The 21270-nt window shown below is 44.9% G+C and overlaps 1 protein-coding gene across 1 annotated transcript in view; it reads left to right on the top strand.

The window, feature by feature from the left end:
- The window catches only part of LOC119388087 (integrator complex subunit 3), a 34943-nt gene that overhangs the window by 8121 nt on the left and 5552 nt on the right, over nt 1-21270 (top strand). The window contains exons 9-25 of the mRNA XM_037655715.2: nt 422-567; nt 1613-1844; nt 3272-3351; nt 3675-3766; nt 3862-3956; nt 4442-4564; nt 5556-5691; nt 6209-6266; nt 7524-7627; nt 7757-7801; nt 7897-8116; nt 8988-9047; nt 9267-9335; nt 10007-10082; nt 10510-10623; nt 11101-11149; nt 13799-13963. Of these exons, the coding sequence (XP_037511643.1) occupies nt 422-567; nt 1613-1844; nt 3272-3351; nt 3675-3766; nt 3862-3956; nt 4442-4564; nt 5556-5691; nt 6209-6266; nt 7524-7627; nt 7757-7801; nt 7897-8116; nt 8988-9047; nt 9267-9335; nt 10007-10082; nt 10510-10623; nt 11101-11149; nt 13799-13963 (1864 nt within the window). The remainder of the gene's footprint in view (nt 1-421; nt 568-1612; nt 1845-3271; nt 3352-3674; nt 3767-3861; nt 3957-4441; nt 4565-5555; nt 5692-6208; nt 6267-7523; nt 7628-7756; nt 7802-7896; nt 8117-8987; nt 9048-9266; nt 9336-10006; nt 10083-10509; nt 10624-11100; nt 11150-13798; nt 13964-21270) is intronic.

Genomic DNA, 21270 nt, shown 5'->3' with positions numbered 1-21270 from the left:
TTATACAGCAGCATACTGCTTTTGAAAGAGTAAAATGATACAGAGACATTAAATATTCTGTTTGTGTAGACTGAAAAGGAGGAGGTATGAGATCACATGTGTTACATTCATATCGAGCTTTTATTTCGGAAACTGGGTTACCCATTACTGAAGAGCTACGCTTTCCGGGAACTCTAACTTGTTGCCTGCTTCACTAATAGTAGTGATAGGTAACCTGTGTCTGATTTGGCTTCTTTTGAAAGAAATGCCTCAGGTTATATGTCAAAGGGTCCTTCATGTCTGAGAAACTTGGGTGCACATTTGTGCCTGTACCAAGGGGCTAATAGCAAAAGTGTATGCTCCACTGTTAGAAGTACATGCCTACAACACGCTTATGCGTAGAATTAGAATTTGTGAACCGTCTGATTTCCTTTGTTTGCAGGAGTTCAGCAGCTGCTCATGCAGCGGACATCACGGAGGTTTCTTCAGTGCCGGCTAACGCCAGACATGGAGCGCAAGATCACGTTTCTTACATCACAGGTCAAGTTTGGGAACCAAAAGCGTTACCAGGAATGGTTTCAGAAACAGGTGAGCAAAGGACACTGTTATGCTTCCTGACTGTGTAGAGCACCCCGGTTACTCTGGACATGCGTTTGTGGCAGCCTGTAGCACCATATTGGTTGCTACTAGGAGCAGCAATTCTAACATTTTTATCCAGGACTTACTTAACTGCACACCGAATGTAAGGGAGTCGACATTTTTCTGTACAGCCTAAAGACATCTCAAAAACAGCAGTGCGAGTTAGAGGACATATATTTGTCTGTCATCAAGCATTTATAACTACAATAAAAATTGTAACTGTAATCATTACTTTATTATATCATGTCAGGACACTGGTGTTGGAGGGAAGGAAGAAGCGCTGGCATAATAAACAGCTTGGAAGAGCTGTTGCTAGCCTTATCTTCATAGCATCAGGCAACATATTTTCAAAAAAGCCACAGTATACGCTATAGGTATATATAAATTGCAATGGAAAGAAACACTGCCAGCCATTCTGCATGTCCATCACTAAAACATACTCAAGAAACTTGCATGCTGTATACACATGCGCAGTAAGTGTTGTGGCACTTGTTATTGTTTTTTTCAGCTTGTCTATTTTTAAAAAATGTGCATGCTAGCTATCATATGCAGTAAAGGAGAAAGCATTTGTTTTAACTTTGGTAACTATTTCAATTATCACCGCTGACACGGGGATGACTGAAGCTGAAGTATGTAGCTGCAGCAGCTAGGGCGATTCATTGCAGTGGGAATCTCAAAAAAAGTGGAGTATTATTTTGCAAGCATGAAAACAGAATTTTTAGGCTCTTCATGGTGACAGTACAGTGCTCCTGGGTGAAGTTGGCCAAAAGAAATTTGAGCACCTCCTGAGGAAATGGTGCTTAGCTGGTTGCAGCCTAAATCAAATGGCAAAGCACAAAGCAAAGAAGGTAGAGGAAGATGGCATGTGGGAGGTGCTGTGACATGTGGCTTTCATTCCTTTCACTGTGTTCTGTCGTTTATCTGGCTTAGGCTGCACACTTTGGTGAAAGTTGGGACAGGTTTTTCTCACCATTTTATGGTTTGCCACACACAGTACCTGAGCACACCCGAGAGCCAGTCACTTCGCTGCGACCTCATTCGCTTCATCTGTGGTGTGATTCATCCATCAAATGAGCTGCTCTGCTCCGACATCATCCCCCGGTGGGCCGTGATTGGCTGGCTGCTCACAACGTGCACCTCCAACGTGGCTGCTTCCAATGCCAAGCTGGCCCTGTTCTACGACTGGCTCTTCTTCTCACCTGACAGGGATAACATCATGAATATAGGTGAGGGAACGTTGCATTGCAATCTCTTAGTTTAACATGAGTGGCGGCAAGAGCACGCTTTTTGGCAAGCCTGTGGGGGAGACACATAGTGCACCTGTGGGCAGAGTTGTGTAGTTCCAGAGGTGCGTATCACCGATGAAACTACTGGATTTAGTGCTTGTAAAGATGCTGTGCAGTCAATGCACAGGCCTGATCTAGCATTCCAGATGTTCACTTGAATGCATGCGAAATGGTTATGGTTGTCCAAATACATGCTCAAAACTCTTAGCATAATAGTAGTAGTCCATAAACTTTGCCTAACATTTATGCCGAAAACAGTGGTGTATCACTGTTAATGACTTCTCGTTTGAAAGCATGCCAACCCTTCAAGGCTGGAGCCTACAAACAAACACATATCCCAATATACACACACTCGGTAAAATGCGGCCATCTTAATACGCTGACTGCTACCCTTGGTGCGGCAGCACACCAACACTCATTTACATCACTTAGAATTGCCAACAAAGACCAGCAGAAGGCAACTCACCCCTCATCACACACAACCAATTCGAAAGGTCGTGGGAGGTGCGAATCACCCGGCAGGACCTGGGAAGCCAGCTGGCAACCTTGGACCAGGCCAAGTGAGCCGCTCGAGCCAGTGGGGCCCTGGAATAGGGGCTCCACCCACGGCAACCTCAAGTTTGCCGCTTGAATGAAATGTTTATTCCATCTCCTCCAGAGACAGTGTGTATGTATAGGCAATTTATGAAGCTCCCATGTGTTTTCAACAAGTGTGCACTATGCAAGAATCATGTGCGAGGGTTTTCTGTGTGCATAGCAGAAATGTTCCCTTAAAAGCTAGATACAGTTCATCATGGCATCAGTGTTTCTTGCAAGCTCATTTAAAACGAGAAAGAAGAGGAAAAGCCATTCTGGCCAGACAATTTTTTACTCTTCAGCACTTCCGTGATTTGTTTCTGAAGCAGTAACACACTTTTAGCCTCGACATCTTGATCTGTGCACTATGTGAAGTTTGACTTGTCCAAAATTTACTCTTGTTGGGCAAGCATGGCCTGTCTTCAAGTTTCTCTCTGCACTTACGTAAATTGACAATTTCACGGTGCAAAGATAGTTGTATGCATAACTGTTAGGGCCAATTGGTGCGTGCAACTTTTCCGATAAGCCAAGGACGCTCTGTGCTGAATGGAAGTAGTGTAATTACAGAAACTACTTGCTGTTGTTTGGACTACATATTACTCGATGGTAATTGAAAATGCTGACAAGTAATCATGCTTCTCACAGTGTCCCGGCTTGTAGTTCATGTTTGTCAGTACACATTGGTAGTTGTCACACATAAATAACAAAACCAAGTTTCAATCTCAATGAACCAAACTTTTGTGAAGAAGTGGTGAGCGTGTTTTAAAAACTCTCTTTCACCTGATTTGCAGAGCCTGCCATTCTGGTCATGTACCATTCTATGCGTCCCCACCCAGCCATTACAGCCACGCTATTAGATTTTCTCTGCAGGGTGAGTGTGAATGTTTTTCTTTCTTTCTGTGTCAAGGCAGAGCATTAGTGTAGCAAATTCATAATGTTTGTATTATGACCAAGATAGGGACCATAAGAAGAAGCGGACGACAAGAAAGAAGCAGACAAGATAGATGCTGCTTGGCATTGTCTGCTTCTTTTCTTTTTTTTCGGTCACTTCAACCGCTCAATGTGAAATTATGAAAATTTTGAAAAGGCAGTGGTTGGAAAGGTTTTGTAACTATAGTGTCTCTGCTTAGCATGTTGCAGTCATCTCTGGTTTTCGTGCCCTGCATCTTCTTATGTGACGTTTTATATTGACAGATTATGCCGAATTTCTGCAAGAGCTTGGCGGCTCAGGTTAAACAGGGCATTTACACATCACTGCGACAAATCTTGGAGAAACGGGTTCTTGCGTAAGTCAGTCAACTTTCTTTGGCTACAAACCTTAATTGCCTTGTAGTGCAGAAGACTCAAGTCAATTGCTCCTACGTACAATGTCGTATTGCAGGTCATTGTCCCCTCTGTTTGACAACCCTAAGCTCGACAAGGAGCTCCGAACAATGATCAGGGAGCAGTTTGCAGAGTTTTGTTCTCCAGTTGAAGGTGAGTGAGTTGGTGGATAACGTTTGCAGGTTAGGATTGTACCAGAGTTCCTGATCATAAGTTATCAAATGACCCCAGCATGGTAGTTCAGGGAATTGAGGACCGAACCGCTGAAGAGGGCTTCCAAATTTGTGACATTGGCAAACGGACTGGTGCTTACTGTAATTGCGACAGCTGATCGGGCTTATATTATTATACGGACCATAGAGTGACCAGTGAAGGCTTGCAAGGTATTGCTTCATAAAATTTAATTATGTTGAGCTAAAGCTTTTGTTTTCTAAAAATTGTAGAGGAGGCAGAATCTGTACATGAACTTTATATTATATGCAGGCATGAAGAAAGCCTAAAAAGCTTCACTAACAGCATTGGGCAGCTGAAACCTTTTCACGGGCTCTCGTGTGATAAGGCAAACATTAGCACGTGCATTAGGTGTAGATACAGCTGGTTGTTGAATTGACTCAGCATTGACTGTTTCTTGTATTTAGGAAAAGTGGAGGAAACAGTGCCCATGCCTCCAGGAGCAATGATCCTCGACGGCAACCACAACTCTGTGATGAATTGCGAGAACGAAGCTCAGTTCAGCGAAGACGAAGATGACATTCCACTCGGTGAGTACGCACGTTTGGCTCATGGAGTAGCATAGGCAGGAGCATTAACTCACGTGGTAGTCAATCAATTCAAGCTTTGTTTAGCAACATTTTTAAGACCTTGAAATTTAGTGCTACACCCGTAGCATTGTGCTGTGCTCTCTCGCAACGCTGATGGTAATGCGAGAGCTCTGGCAAAGAAATTTCAACAGCAAACTTTGATAAAATCCGTATTAAATCATTTCAACCAAGTTTGTCAATGTTGGCATAGTTCACTGAGCCAAGAGGCACTGTTCTTATGTGCTAGTAACATTTCCTTGTTGCCTTGCATACAGTGGCATGAATGTGCAGTGTGGACAGCTAGCGTAAAAGAAAATAGCACATTAGTGGGTCTACGTAGGGAAGAGACTCGCAGCAAAGTGCTAAGCACGACACCCAAGCACAGTACTTGTGGACAACTTTCTATGGCAGTCGAGGGAAATTTATAAAGACAAAGTGCTCACAAATGAGAGCACTTCTAACAAAAGTTTTACTTCTTCACCTGCAGGCTTGGCAAAAGAAAACATCTACACTTTGTTTACAACAGCAACAAAAGACAACTATTGAGTGTTAGATTTGACTTGCTTTTCCACTTTTATCTTCTGTGTCTGGGCAAATGCAAAGTCGTCGCGAGAGGAAGCTGCACTGATTCGATACTCTGTTCCAAGAAATCATGAACGCAGTCATAATGCTGCTGGATTACTTTGTTTGGTGACACATGGGCAGAAGCTCAGCCCCTGTAGCTTTCCCTCCATTACCAAATGTGGTTGTTCACGAGTCCACTTGGGCATGCCAAATTCGTTGCCAGATAGGCAAGTCATTTCTGCTGTCTGTCTTCTTCCACGTATCTCCCTTCATTTACAAGTGGACTTGCCTTTCTCCCGATAGCAAAACAGAAAGAGACTTGTATGTGCTGTTTTCGTTGAAAAATGTATAAAATGCTGTTTCACAACTGTGGCGGATTTCCACCTAGGCAAGCTACGTTCTAAGGACATCAAGTTCCAGCCCATCCGGGAGCCCAGCAAAGCAGAGCAGATGGACATCTCGGAACACCTTAACCAACTCAGTGGGGACATCCGGAAAAAAGTTCTGGACCTACAGAAGGAAAAGTGTGTCCTATGCGCATATTTCTTGACAGTTAATACATAAAAAGTACTGGCACCTTGTAGCTAGCTTGGATAGATGAATAATGTTATCTCTAGAGTGTGCCACTGTTTATGTGGACATCTTTTTTTGCTGTTTCATAGATGCACTGAGTTAATATTGTGATATTCAGGGTGCCAAAGATGTTTGCACGGCTACTTTTTTGCTTCCCATATGCATAATTTGAAACAGCACATTGTCCAGTGAAGTCATAGTGCCTACTGGATAAATGGACCTTAACAGGTCTTCCAGGAGCCTGTAAAACAAGTTTGTCATTCAATGTGCGTGCTTTGACTGAGAGAAATGTGCAGTTATAGCTTTGACAACAAGTGCAACTTTTATGTGAAGGTCCTACTGTAATAAGAAACGATTTGATTTCGAAGATAATTGGTTGAAATTTTATTGACAATGTGCACTGCTATGTCTGCACTGTCTGTGCTGCACTTATCAACTAATTGGTTTTTATTACCTCGTTTTCTACAGGAACAGTGAAATTCAGTGCGAAATTGTTGAAGGTCTCCTGCAAGATATTCTACGGGAGGTAAGTTATTTCTCGTTTCTCATCATGATCCACAGACACACACACACCCTCTCTCATGATAGTCTGACGCACTGTTCAGCTTAGGTGAATACATAAAGTGCATAAGCAACTTTGAACTTTTAGTTTTTAGGCTTGTCCTCAACTTAGCTAAATTTATGCTGATACTTCAGTAATGTGCTCACTATGTTTAACATTCTATTCTTCACAAATTATAAGCGCATTCCAGAAGTAATAGTCATCATCATCATCATATTTGGCCCGTTCATGTCCTCTGCAGGACAAAGGCCTCTCACAATGATCTCCAATTTAAACAATCCTGCAAGAGCTGATTCCATTTTACTATTCCTGCAAACTTCTCAATCACACCACTCCACCTAACTCACTGCCACGCTAATCTGAATTCCCCATCCCTGAGTATCCATTGCATTGCTCTCACTGACAGTGAACTGTCTTTTCTATGCATTACTTGGCCCATTCACGTCCATTTTCTTTCCTCTCAATAGCAACAACAATATCGGGCCACTTCTGTTTGTTCTCTAGACCACACTGCTGTCTTCCTGTCCCCTAATTTTACACCTTTAACTTTCCGTTCCATTGCATGCTGTGCTGTCCTTAACTTTTTCTTGGGTTTCTTTGCAATTCTCGAAGTTTCAGCCGCATATGTTAGTATACTGGTAATGTGCAATGATTGTACATGTTTTGCTTTAATGACAACAGTGAATTGCCTGTCAAGACTTTGGAATCTCTGCTGTATATGCTCTAAGCCCGTCCCTCTTCTTCAATGGACTTCTTTGTCACGAGCAGGCCCCCCTGTTTGTAATTGACCTAGATATACGTGCTCTTGCACAGTTTCTAAAGGCTGGCTGCTCAGTGTGACCTCTTGTTCTTTTGCCAGGCTATTGAGCATTATGTTTTGTCTTAGCATATTCGTCTTTAGCCCTACATTAATACTTTCTTGGTTTATGTCTTCATTTTTTGCAATTCATTGCCATCATTGCTGAAGAGCACAGTGTCACCTGCAAAAGTGTAGGTTGCCAAGATATTCTCCGTCAATACCTTGTGTGCTGTTGGCACCCATGAATGAAACTTTCGTGTTTAAAATGGGTGTTGTTAGTTTGTAAAGTTTGCACCGTTTTCAGTAATCAGAACTCGCTCAAGCAGTTGAAGAATTCCTCGGGAGTAAGTACTCTGAGAAGGAAAACTTGTTTCTGAATGACTGCAGCAGACTTTTTGATGCATTTCTGTTGTTTTCTGTAGGAGGATTTTGACCAGGACACTGCAACTTCACTTGGCACCTGCCTTGCCCAGATATTGGACGGTGAATTCACGAGGAAGCTCTTTCCACAAGAACTGGACGATGAGTGAGTTTTGCATTAATTGATCATTATAAAATTCGTAATGCAGACATTACATTATCAAATGGTGCATTACATAATATAGGTATGCTTAGGAGAGGTTGCCAAAAGTAATTTAATTTCCACTTCGTGCAGGTCTATCGAGGAGTCTTTAGGGACACCGCTGTTTGTCATATTCAGGTGAGATTTTTTTATTCATTTTCTACCATTGGCCTGTTTATGGAGTAGTGTCATGGGAGAGACTTAATTATGAGGCTGACATTTCGTTTCACCAGAAACCTCTGCCAGACACCAGAGGAAGACCCCAGTAGGCAAGCCCAGCTGATGCTGCTCTGGGAACTAGGACAGCACCAGCCTCGGCTTGGCTATCGGCTGCTGTACTTTCTTCGGGCCTCAGGCAGTGCCAATTCAGGCACTGTGTCAGGCTACACGTCGTACCGGGACTACGCCCGAAGTCATAACGCCTTGTCCACCTGCCTCCTGCATGACCTCAAGGTTTGTTCTTGCGCCCTGGTTGGCACTCCTACGTGTGTGAGCTAGCTCAGCTTGAAATGTGCATGACTCGTGACATATTGTTTATGACTTTTCAAAACTGTCATCATTGTCATCACCCTTTTCTAAGTTTAGTGCTGGATAAAGAGCTGTCAGAATAAAGATGTCTAGTTCTGCGTCAGCGGGCTCTCCTGACATAAATTTCTTGTTCTCATATTCATACCACCTCTTTTGGGTCTAGTTACCTTTTTATCAATGAAGATGGACTTCGTTTTATTCTAATAGATCTTAAGACTAAACTGAGCAAGTTTCAAGAACTAATGCTGAGCTACAACTGTCCAAGTAAGACAAAATACAAAACTTGGAAATTTGCAACATCGCACTGATATACCGCCACTTGGGTTTCGGTGCAAAACTCAAGAACCAGAACTTTGACATACGTGTTATCTCCAGATAATAAACCTTTTGCTGTGACATCAATGAAAATAGAGTTTTTAAATAATACTTTATCAGTATAAACTGATTTAGTCTTTCTCTTTAGTGTTTCCTTGAAGATGGATGCCAAAAAATGTAATCAGTAACATGTCCCTCTCAGCAGCAGTCGTATTTTCTCAAGAACTGCATGCAAGCTTGTGCGGCCAGGGGACAACAACCTTGCAGTTTTTTCTGAGATTTAAATGGTGTACATACCTCTTTGGTTTTGTAGTTGTTGTTGTTAATTATGCTTCAGGCGTGTTCTGGTATTCGTCAACGCGCTGTAGATCTTTACACCATACGCTTGCTGTATGCGCATCCCTGATATAGACTATTTGTAGAAATAACTAGTTAAAGTGTTAATTCTCGCTGTTTCTTGCTGTCGGTCTTCTTGTTACAGCTCTGCCAAGATGATGATGTCCGACTTTTTTGCTACCTGGTTCCTGAAATATACACACAGGTATGTTGGGTACCAATTCCCTTGAGCTTTGTTAAAATGTTTGTATGACAAAAGTTTTTATGGGGTCCTCTGCCACTTAAATGAAAACTTTGGTGCAATAGATGAACGGTATGCATTATTGTAAGGCATACAGTCAGTGTTTAAAGCAGCACCGTTCCGACAAGTTATTGATCATGCTTCATATTTTAATTGTGAACTCACTTTTTTTTATATATATAGTTCCCGAATGTTGCCATCGGTAATGCGGACATCCTCAACCTCATTGTGTCCTGCATCGACGCACTGCAGGTAAAGTGCCAAATCATGTAGGTTACTTGTCTGAAGCATTAACAATTTAAAAGTTAAAATTTTCAGAAGTTGTAGTATGTGCAGACATGGGCACCAGTCGCTTCCGAAACCATTTACCTACTAGTATTTCTTTACCATGTGACATTATCATGTGACATAAACATTTGCTTGACTGCAAGTGAAAACAAATCTCATTACAGCTATAGCATTAAAGTTAATGTCTGCTGCACACATTCCCACTGGCAGTCCTGCCTAGCTTAGTAAACACATTTGCAGCAAAAATAATGGCATAACTTTGATCTTTGATTCCTATTATGGTTTCTGTGCTAGGCTGGCATCCTGAGGCACAACCACAATCTGCCTAAAGTTAAGGTGTAATCGAGCTATGGTTTGCGCTTTTAGCATTTGCACACCACTTCCTAGCCTGAAAATTTGAAGGAAAAAAAACTGCTTTCATAAAGTGAGTAGCAATAGGCCTGACTCAAGTAATGTTTACATCATGTAAACTTATTTTTTCTAAAGTGCAGGCCTTACATGAATATATGCAATACATTGCACAATCGTATTGTCACTGCAGATATATATGTTGCTAAAGGTTCATTAGTTCTGTTGCTCGAAAAGGTTTCATGAATATTGCATTTCTGAGTAGGTGACATTGCTTCCTGTTGCAGCTTCAAGACCTGGTCTGCCACATACTCCAAGGCAACATGGTGATGTTCCGAAAGGATTCCTTCATCTCAATACTGAGTAAGAAAGCTTTGCTTATGTTGTCATTTTGCGATAGTGTTTCTTTTAATGCTTATTTGAACTAGTTTAGTTATGTGAAGATTGTCTATCGGTATCATGCGGCTTTACTGTTATTGCCTAAACCTTATCCACTTTTATCTCAGAACTGTATTGTAATGCAAACAGCAGTTTTGCCTGTGGCAGAATTGTGGACACTCACATGCAGCTTATTGTGGAGGCATACAGTTTATAACAGTATTGGCTAGATTGCAGAGTTGGAGTGAGCTAGTTGCACAGGTAAAGCAGGTTATGGCATTTATGAGAACATGCTAATTGCGTGGGAGCTCGCTACTACTTCCACGACGTTATTAGAGGTGTGCACTACATTGTGTCATAGTGACTGCATTGTACCTCATTAATGAGCATGCGCTTTTTGCTCCTGTGACAGATGCAAGCCTTGAATGGGAAACGTTTGAGCAGTTTTGCCTGTGGCAGTTGATAGCAGCACACAACATACCGGTTGACTACGTTCTCCCCATCTTGCCCAAGTTGGAGTTTCAAGGTGAGAAATGGGTGAACTTATTGCCAGATGTTGGAAGCTTGTAACTGGAGCAGAAAAAGTGACGTAGATGTGAAGCGTACTCCAAGGGTTGTAGACATCAACCTGTTTCTACATAAGCAAAAAAAGAAAAAAAAGGAAGGGCTACGCATATTGTGTGTCTATTTGTATGCAGTGTATTTTTCTGCATGGCTTACTATTTTGCATAACTCAGCGTGCCTGACAATGGCATGGGCTGTATAGTACCAGAAAGATCTTCAAATGCTGTTAGTTGTGCTCTTTGATCATTCTGTGTGCTTGTAGACTGTATTGGTTCATTTAGTATCATCATCAGCATTCTACTTTTTCAACACATGAGCTGTGTATCTGCACACAATGCAGTACTTGTCGGTTTGCGGTATAGTACTGTGGATGATGTCTCCCATTATATAAATGAAAAAGTATTGTTCATTCATATTCATTACTGTGTACCATTTTCAGCCCATGCTGAAGCCTTGACAAGCATACTGTTGCTCCTGAAGCAAGAAAGGTAAATATTTTTAAATGCATTCTTAAATGGTTTTGCTCGAGGGTTCTACAATAATGTTGATTTGAAGAAATAGCTTATAAAAGAGTGGATGTTTCATTCGATACATCTCTAATGCTAAGTAAAGACTAGATGAGACATTTATACAGTTAAATTTCGATATAATGAAGTCAGTAAAGTCTGCAATTTACTTCGTTACATCAAAACATAGTTAAATTGAAATGTGGCCGTTTATGCAATGTATGGTCACCAAGGGCTTCTTTTTGGCATAGGAGGTGCTGGAAGAATATTTGAGTAATACGGCAGTGCAAAAAAAAAAAGAAAACGTTTCACTAAGGGAAAAAAATCAATTTAGTTGAAACTGATGTCCAACGACCATGACTTGATGCTGTACCGGTGAAGTCTTCTTCGCAGCAGCCGTATGTCACGCATAAAGCCGAAAGAAATGCAGGTCCAACACGCTGTTGCACTATGGGTTAAGCGAAGCTGTTGTGCTTAGTCTAAAGCTGTGGCTCATCATCAAAACCTCAGTTGCTGCCCAAGGAAATTTGTTTTTTGATCAAGAGATACGGCGACCACAACTTGATACTGCGCCAGCGAGGACCCCTTCACAGCGGCCAAAGGCCATGCATGAACCTGAAAGAAATGCAGGCCAAGTACACTGTAGTAATATGGAATAAGCGAAGCTATCATGCCTGTTTGCTGCCAGGGCTTGTCGTCAAAACCTCGCGTGTTGCCCGAAGTAGTGCGACGCCGATACTATCATGTTTACCAAACCAAACCACTTGCTTTCCACTCACTTTGATGAACGCACAACGTTGATAAGTCGCATGCCACAAAACCAAAAGATCTGCAGTCTAAAATTGCATAAAATTAAGGCTTACGACCTGAATCACTCAACCATGTTACCACTGGCCCCAGTCTTCCCCTACGGCAGCACTGAAACTTCATTATATTGAAACTGTGGATAAACATGTTTTGTTATACAGTCAAACCTCGTTAATACGTACCCGCTTTAAACGTACTAACGGTTAAAACGTAGTTGCGACGAATCCCCGACCGAGTCCCATAGAGCCCAATGCATTCGCTGACCGCTTAAGCCGTAGTGGTTCGCCCTATGCCTACCGGTTAGTGCGTACCCTGCGTACCGCGATAACTTTCTGTGCCATAAAATTTTACTGCGCCGCTCAACTTCCCGACGCCAGAATGTGCCGCCAAAGGTCTTCCGCCTTTTTGAGAAGAGCGCAGATCAGTCGATCCCCGATTCCGACTTCCGCGCGATTGCGGTGACGCCTTTGCGGGTAAGCATCGGGAAAGAACGAAGGCGAGGTGGCGGCCACCGACGAACGCGCCGACATGACTTATCGCCGACAACCTTATCACAATAAGTATCTTCAGCTATCTGCTCGGGCACGCGTGCGGCGCAGCGCTACTTTTTAAGCCTACTGCACGCTTTTATTAGGCGACAACCTGAACGCGCTGGGCCGCCGATCGCTGCCGCTTCGTTGTGCGCGGCCGTCTTCAAGGCTGAAGTTGAATTAATGGCACAAATGCTCGGGCAGGGTCGAAGAACTTCAGCCGTGTACCAACTAGCCTGACAGCAAACGCTACTAAGCCGTCATCAGGCGCGCAGCGCTTTGTAGAAGCGAAAGCAGATCGCTGTTGCGTAGTTAGCGTTGCGGGTCGCGGGCGCCGAGAAACCTCGCTGCATTTACGCTATCACACTAACGCACGTGTACGATACAGCAAGCGTAGCGCGGTTGTAACCATACTGCACGCTTTTTATTAGGCGACCACCCAACGCGCCTCCGTCCGCTGCCAGGACCGCTAGAGCATCGCGGAGTGCGCATCGCTTGCATGAAGCTCGTCATCGCTGCGTTAACCGAACAAGCTACTCGCCGCATCTGTGCACGATCTGGAGCGAAGTGGGTACGAACAACATTCCCACGATAAATGCGCGCGTGCGGCACGGCAAGCGGCCCGGTAGTGACGGCGTGAGCCGAGTAGGCGACGCGCTGCACGCAACTAGCCGGGAGACGATCGGCTCCACGCGGCCGTACCGCGTTTCACTGGAACTGTGTCAGTTTTCGTTTAGTGGCAGATCGCGGTTAGACGCACACACATATACCGCGGAAATCAGACACTGTCCGTTCTGTCGCTATGTCGGTCACTGCGTTGACCGTGTATCCCGGACCCTGCAATAGTTTCGAAATGCTCTTCGACGTCGCCACTACGCGTTATCGGGCGGTCGTGCGAGTGTGCCAGGATCTTTTCTCCACTTTGGCAAAAAGGAAGAAAAGGCTTTGCGGTGGGTACTTTAGGCAATATTTGCTGTGGCACTCTATTTATTTGCTGGCGGCGATGGCGTACGCTAGGAGATGCAAATTTGTACTTGGTGTTTAATGCGTACTACCGTTTAGTGCGTAGTTATGCCGCGTTCCCGGCAGGTACGTATTAACGAGGTTTCACTGTACTGAGGTTCAAAATACAAGGTGTTCCATGGGCATGAAGTTATGAAAAGTGAAATACTTTATACCGAGGATTTCATTATATTGAAGTTCATTGTATCAAGGCTTAACTGCATTCCTACACAATCTGTGGCATGACGGGAAAGTGGTTCCCACATACTGATACTCTCTTTTCCTCTCAAAGGCCCTCAATGGAGCTTCTCAAACACATTTTGTGCCGAGACGTCAAGAGCAACGACCTCTTTGTTGTCTCCATACTGAAGTACTGGACCCAGGAGCACGAGGTGCAGCTCTCGGAACTTGTGGGATCTCTCTTTGCCAAGACAGGCTCAGCTGCCAAGCGGAAACGGTACGTTGTCTAACATTTTTGTCGTTGGGATACCAATTATACCAAACACTCTACCTGAAGGTCGCGGGATCAAATCCCGGCCGCAGTGGCCGCATTTTGATGGAGGTAAAATGCTAGAGGGCCGTGTACTTGGATTTAGGTGCACGTTAAAGAACGCCAGATGGTCAAAATATCTGGAGCTCTCCACTACGGTGTCCCTCATAATCATATCAGGGTTTTCGGGCGTAAAACCCCAACAAATATTATTATTATCCGAACACTCTTGACATGGTTGTGCTGGAGCCAGTGCAAGCCTTACGACGTGCAGTACAGTCAAACCCATTTATAGCGATCTCTGATAAGTTATGCAGTTAAACCTGGATATAACGAAATTGACAAAATTCCCCCCAAAATTCATTACAAACAGGTTTTCGCTATATGCAACTTCAGCCCGAAAATTCGGAAAATAAACGCACGAATTAAACAAAAGAGGAACTGAAGACAGAGCTCTCCCTAAACATTTATTTAGCGGCAAAAAAAAAACTACATTATTTTTAGGCATGGCGGTGCCCTGCGTTATGGGTTGAAAACGTTACATCGTCAAAGTGGGATGCTGCGCTACGCAGTACGGATTTCAGGACGCAGCTATGGGCAATCCAACGGGCCCACGACGTGGCGGACAGGTTAGGCCTATCTGTCCCGACGTCGGAGCGGCCCGCTACGTGCTAGTTCACGCCCCGACGGACCTAAATAAAAGTTTTTCCATACCATGTGCGGATATTTGAGCACTTCGAATATTCGAATGAATATTACACTATTCAAATTTGCTTTGAAACGAATTTAAATTATTCTAAATTTCGAAGTATTCGGAGTGAACGAATAGACATATATAAACTGCATGTAGCCCCCTGTAAAGGTGGTTTCACTGCAGGGGAGGGGTGCTGTACCGTGGATGCATCTATCCAGGGGAAATCCACACTGCTGCGGAGCCCCACTTCAAGGTTAAATAAACATATTACCCTCACATCGACTCATAACTTTTTAACTTTAAAAGTCTGTTATACTGGCTTATATGCTCTAAGTATAGTAAATTTTAAAACGTAATGTATTTTACAGACTATCACTTGCATTCTACCGCAAGTCAAATCCTGCTACTATTCAAAGTTGCTTCCGCTTCCCTTTGAACCAAAAAGAATGACATTTGCACATGCCTTGTTTTAATTTTTTTTAAAATATTGTGCAAGTTAGTGGGTGTGGAGATAGGTCTAGCACAAAGCTTACCCTACGAGGCGACCGTGAAGGGACGCGACGTGAAGACGCTACGGCCGGGTTCGTCGATTCTCCGGCACGGCGCAGAAAAGGCACTCGAGGCAGGAGGTCAACAAACAACAACGGGGGTTTATTAACCCAAGATGCAGCACAGTACGACAGTCACGGGCTTGCAGGCCGTAAGGGGAACTCCGCAAGACCGATCGAGTACGCTTGCCAGCGGCGCTAAGACTACCACACAAAGGGCAGTGGTCGAGCACACGAACGAGAAGCCACCTGCTAGAGCAACGCGTCAACCTCTCATGCTAGCCTGAGAGCATCTGCCGCCACGAGCGAATCGTCGGGCGCATTTTAGCTCGTAGGAGAGGAGGATGTCACCAGCGGCCCAATGGGGAATGGCACTGTGTTGTGGCGTAGGCCCGCGCAGCGCGGGCGGAGCCAACGCTTGGCTCGCCCAGACAAAGAGGCGCCCTGGCCGCCATCTTGGCGATTGCCGGTGCCTAAGTGCGCCCGGGCTACGCGGCCAGCACGCGCACGGCAGCTGGGGAACGAGGCGCCAGGTAGGAGGACGCTCTCGATCCCCACATTCCCCCCTCCTAAGACCGAGGCCAGCCTGTGAAAGAGGCTGTCCGAGGCCAAGTGGCAAGGTCAGCTCAGCCGCAAGGGGGCTGGCCAACGGGGCAAAGTCCAACAGGGGGGGTGTCGTCTTCCCGGAGGTACAAGTCCATAGGTCGGCCATGGCCACACAAAAGTTCCACCGAAAGTTCCACCACAAGGGAGAGCCCACTGCCGTAAGAAGGTCCGCAGCCCAGGAGGAAAGTTCCACCAAATGTTCCACCACAAGGGAGAGCGGTCGAGCACACGAACGAGAAGCCGCCTGCTAGAGCAGCGCGTCAACCTCTCGTGCTAGCCTGAGAGCATCTGCCGCCACGAGCGAATCGTCGGGCGCATCTTAGCTCGTAGGAGAGGAGGATGTCACCAGCGGCCCAATGGGGAATGGCGCTGCGTTGTGGCGTAGGCCCGCGCAGCGCGCCAGCGTAGCGTGTCCGGACATGCCAGCGCGGGACGGAGCCGACGCTTGGCTCGCCCAGACAAAGAGGCGCCCTGGCCGCCATCTTGGCGATCGCCGGTGCCTAAGTGCGCCCGGGCTACGCGGCCGGCACGCGCGCGGCAGCTGGGGAACAAGGCGCCAGGTAGGAGGACGCTCTCGATCCCCACATGGGTCATAACAAATATGCTCATTTTTCTTTATAATATGTGATATATACTATTCGAATTCGATTTGAAATTATTTGACGGAATCACTATTCGCTTCGAATTCTCTTTGAACCTAAAATTTACTATTCGCACATGCCGAGTTATTTTGCTCTATTGCTTGTTTGTGAGGGATGGCAGTACTGGACGTTTGTAGGACATCAATACAACGCTGCTCCGTCTTCGTCTAGCCATTGGCCTCTGAGATTGGCTCCGGCAACGCGACGGTGCGTTGCCGGAGCTAGTAGCGGAGAGCAGGGTCTAGCGAACCCAGGGCGCGGCACAAGACGGCAGAGCTCACGTCGAGTCAACCTCTGAAGATCCTTCGTTGTCACCATGGTCTCGGACAGTTTCCACCGGCACCTAATCTGATATCTCCTTGGTTGTGATGGCGCAGTCCTCCGAAAAGAGACAGAAAAATCATAAAGCTGCACGTTGTCAGGGGCTGCTCCATGCGCACACAATGAAACTACACACACGCACATGATGTCGAAGATGAAGAGCGAACGGCACAGATACCACGGCATATTTGGAAAAGCACTCTTCATATCTCCATGTGCGGCGCGAACTTGAAGCGTGACTTGGCGTTACGTCACAGAGCAAGGATTTTTTTTTTTTTTTAGTGGCATCACCTGGTGTCACGTTAACAAAGTGCAGTTAAAGACTTCTGCAACAACTGAAGAGTGGCGCTGCCAACGCAAAAGCCTTTTTAGAAAGTCGGCGCGGTTAGCGTGGCGCACCCACGAGCAACTGGATGAGGCTTGAAGGGAGGGAAGGGCATGCCGGTGCATGCGACCATGGCAGCAAGAACGCTGGCTCGAGGAGCGCAAGCCCGTCTCGCGAGGTGGGCATTTTGGCTACGAAGCGAATTTGCCTCGCCATGTGCGACGTCGCCGCTTCGTGCTTTGTTGGCTGGGTAACTGCAGAAGATGCCTGCAGCTTCTGCTCGCGCCAATATGACAAAATTCAGGCAATATCCCTAGGTTGTCAGCGACGAAAATTCGTTATATCAAAAATTCGTTATATCAGGGGCGTCTCCCATTGCCACTTGGTTACATAGAGGTCGCAAATATATGTGCATCTATGGAGTAATGGTGGGGAATAGAAAAGCTTCGTAATGTCGAGGAATTAATTGTATGGAGGTGCGTTATAGGCAGGTTTAACTGTAGCACAAAAGTGCCTTCATACTGATATTCTTTAAAGTGTGCACAGTAGGCTTCTGTCAATTTTATTCCCATTAATTCAGTTTTTCAGTTACATTTCACCTATGACAAATGTTTCTGAGCAGTGCCCATACATCTATTATTTCTATCCTGAAATTGGCCTTCATTAGATAATTTTGAACCTGTAAAGTCAGTACACATGCACCAGACCGTAAAGGCAGTCGTGCCGAGTCTGTGGATGCATCTGTCTTGACAGCATTTAAGTTCATTGTACGCGTCAACACAGGTCATCTCTTGTCGAAAACAGTATTTCAGGTGTCTCCCAAGAAGATTTTTAAGCGAAAATGGTTACTCACTAGGAGTTATTGCTGTGTTTGCCCAATTCTAATGTGCGCCTTTTTTTTTCTCTCTCTTCAGGAAGGTAAGTGCAGAAATTGCTTGTGTAGGGAAATTAGACGCAAAAACAAAGCCAAAATCTCATTCGTGGCATTCCCAATCGCCTGCACTTGCACACTTTCATTGGCAATAAGGATCTTAATTTTCCATCGCTATATCCTTTTAACGAAAGGAATCAGGCGCAAAAGAGACGAACACAAGAAGTGACATGGACGAACGCCTACTGTCAACTGATTTTATTCGAAGAAAACGGGAATACATATAGGCTCACATTTCGACAGCGCTAATCACATGGTGTTCTTAAAAGCGATAAAACTATACGTGATAACGTGTCTTCAACAAAAAAGGACATATGATCAATGACACGTGGTGTATAGGCCAAAGCAACATGAATATGAAAGAGCAACAATTGAATAAATGATAACAACAACAAAAAGTGCAAACAGATCACACAGAACCACCCATAAAAAACATTTTTCCTCTTCCAGACATGCGCGGTCGGTATGTACCACCTAATGCGAGAAGTTACTTTAACCCAGTGCTTCTAAAAAGGAGATTTCGCATTTGTACAGTAGAACCCCGCTGTTACGTTCCTCACTGCTGCGTTTTCCCGGCTGTTACGTCGTTTTCCGCCGGTCCCGGCATAGCTCCCATAGGATACAATGTATTGGGAACCCTGCTGTTACGTCGTAACTGTCGGACCGTTCCCGTATGACACGTCGCGAAGTGTGCCCGGAGCCGACCGAGTGACTACGAAAGAGAGCGGCCATGGTGCATTTTCACGCAGCTTGGCCTCGTTTGACCGTAATATTAGCCGCATGAAAGGCGCAAGCAACAGAATCTTTCAATTGATGCAAACAAAAGCATGGCCTTCGAGATTCAAATTGCAAAGATGGCGTCTATGACGTAACTGCTCGCGAAAGCAAGGCCTTCGAGATTGGCATTTACTATTGACAAAAGCATAGCCTCTGAGATTTGCATTGCACAAACATGGCGTGTATGACGTAATTGCTTGCGAAAGCAAGGCCTTCGAGATTGGCATTCACTTCTGCCATCGCGTTGGCGTAGACTCATCATCATCGTTATTTATCGGAGAACGGGAGGAGTTCGAGCTGGTTGGAGCTCGCATGGTCGTGCGTGCGGTTCGCGGTCGGACTCGCCGCGCCGGTTGTGATTGCGTGTGCTTAGTTCTTTCATACCTACAGCTGTTGGTGTTAAAAAAATCACATACGTTGATTACATTTCTGTGGATAAGGCCGTCCTACGCTCCGCGTTTCTATCCATCGACTACATCGCGGCTGAGCGCGCCAATTTTCGTGCTGCTCGTAAGAATTGAAATAAAATTCTGTACCACTAAATATTTTGCCGTTTTTCCTGTTTTTCGGCTCTTACGTTTCCCGTCTCTTACGTTTATTTCCTACGGTCCCTTCAAAAACGTATCAGCGGGGTTCTACTGTATAACACTTTTGATGGTTCGCTGACGCAGTTAAGGCCCTTTCCTTTGATACAGAAGGCTTCTTTCAGCTGTGTAGCCCCAGTGCTAAGCAGTATCTTCCTCTCTGCAGTTGATGGAATTTTAGATAAGATGTTTGACAAAAGGAAGGTACTTAAGGTATTTAGGTACGTTGACGATTTTTTAATAGTGTTAAACAAACAGGATCCATCAGAACATCCAGGCACTGTAGAAGAAATTCTGGAAGTGTTCAGAGAAAATAGTCACGGGTTGGAATACACTTACAAACTACCAGAAAGCAAGTGAGGGAGTGAATAAACATTATTACATGATCCGGCATGTTTGTGGTCCGGGCTAGACCGCACAGGTAGATACCTGGAGACCTTGTCTCCCTATAGCCTCCCTGGCCTGCTGGATAGCCCATCTTTGGTCTTCGACCTCCGAGCTGAGCAGCACTAGCCGCCACCGCTCCCGGAGGGCCTCAGGAGAACTTGGTGATAGGTTGGGGCATTCCCACAGTATATGTTCATACAAAGCCCTTTCTGTTGTGCAATGTTACAATTTTTAGACCTGGAACTAACCTTAGGAAAAGAAGAGGTGCACTGGATGTACAACCCCCGAGCACAAAAAGAGCTCTTGTCTTATCAGTCAGCGCACTCAAAGACCGTTAAAAGAGGCATCGTCACAGTGGCATTGGAGTCCGCTATCAAAAAATCATGTCAACATTGCATGCAAAGCAGCTTCCAACACCAGATTGAACGACTACAAAGGGCAGGCTATCCTCACACAGTGCTCACAGCAATAGTGGAGTCCTTGCTCCATAAAATTAAAGGCAAACAAACAAGAATACACACATCAGAAGAATGCAGGAGTGTGAGACCAGTAGTACTACCCTACTCTCACCGCGAAGCTCACAACCTGAAGAAAGTCGCAAATAAGTACAATGTTCCGGTAGTGTTTTCAGCCCCTTTTAAACTTGCTTCCATGTGCCCTCGGATTAACAACAGGAAAGAAAACAAAAAGAACTGCGGAACCTAGCACGCAAGACCATTTGTCACGTGCAAGGAAAATGTGGTGTATCAGATCCCACTGTCATGCCATAAGATTTACATAGGACAAACGGGGTGTTGTCTAAATGAGTGGTTGAGAGAACACGAACGTTCACTTGACAAATGTACTGGGTCCAATTTAGCAATACATTGTAAAGCCTGCGGGTGCGTTCCTCGTCTAAAGGAAACTGGTTTTGGGTAGGAGTCGAGACAAAGTTGCACGCGAGCTGAAAGAAGCCTTCTGTATCAAAGGAAAGGGCGTTAACTGCGTCAGTGAACCATCAAAATTGTTATACGAATGCGAAATCTCCTTTTTAGAAGCACTGGGTTAAAGTAACTTCTCGCATTAGGTGGTATACCGACCGCGCATGTCTGGAAGAGGAAAAATGTTTTTTGTTTTTTTTATGGGTGGTTCTGTGTGATGTGTTTGCATTTTTTTGTTGCTGTTATCATTTTATTCAATTGTTGCTCTTTCATATTCATGTTGCTTTGGCCTATACACCACGTGTCATTGATCATATGTCCTTTTTTGTTAAAGACACGTCATCACGTATAGTTTTATCGCTTTTAAGAACACCATGTGATTAGCGCTGTCGAAATGTGAGCCTATATGTATTCCCGTTTTCTTCGAATAAAATCAGTTGTCAGTAGGCGTTCGTCCATGTCACTTCTTGTGTTCGTCTCTTTTGCGCCTGATTCCTTTCGTTAAACATGCACCAACTAGCCCAGCAAAAAGTTGTACTG

Source organism: Rhipicephalus sanguineus, chromosome 3 (assembly GCF_013339695.2).
Source record: "Rhipicephalus sanguineus isolate Rsan-2018 chromosome 3, BIME_Rsan_1.4, whole genome shotgun sequence".
In the NCBI taxonomy this organism is placed as follows: Eukaryota; Metazoa; Arthropoda; class Arachnida; order Ixodida; family Ixodidae; genus Rhipicephalus; species Rhipicephalus sanguineus.
The sequence above is the reverse complement of the archived record's forward strand: the minus strand, read 5'-3'. Positions and strand labels throughout refer to the sequence as shown.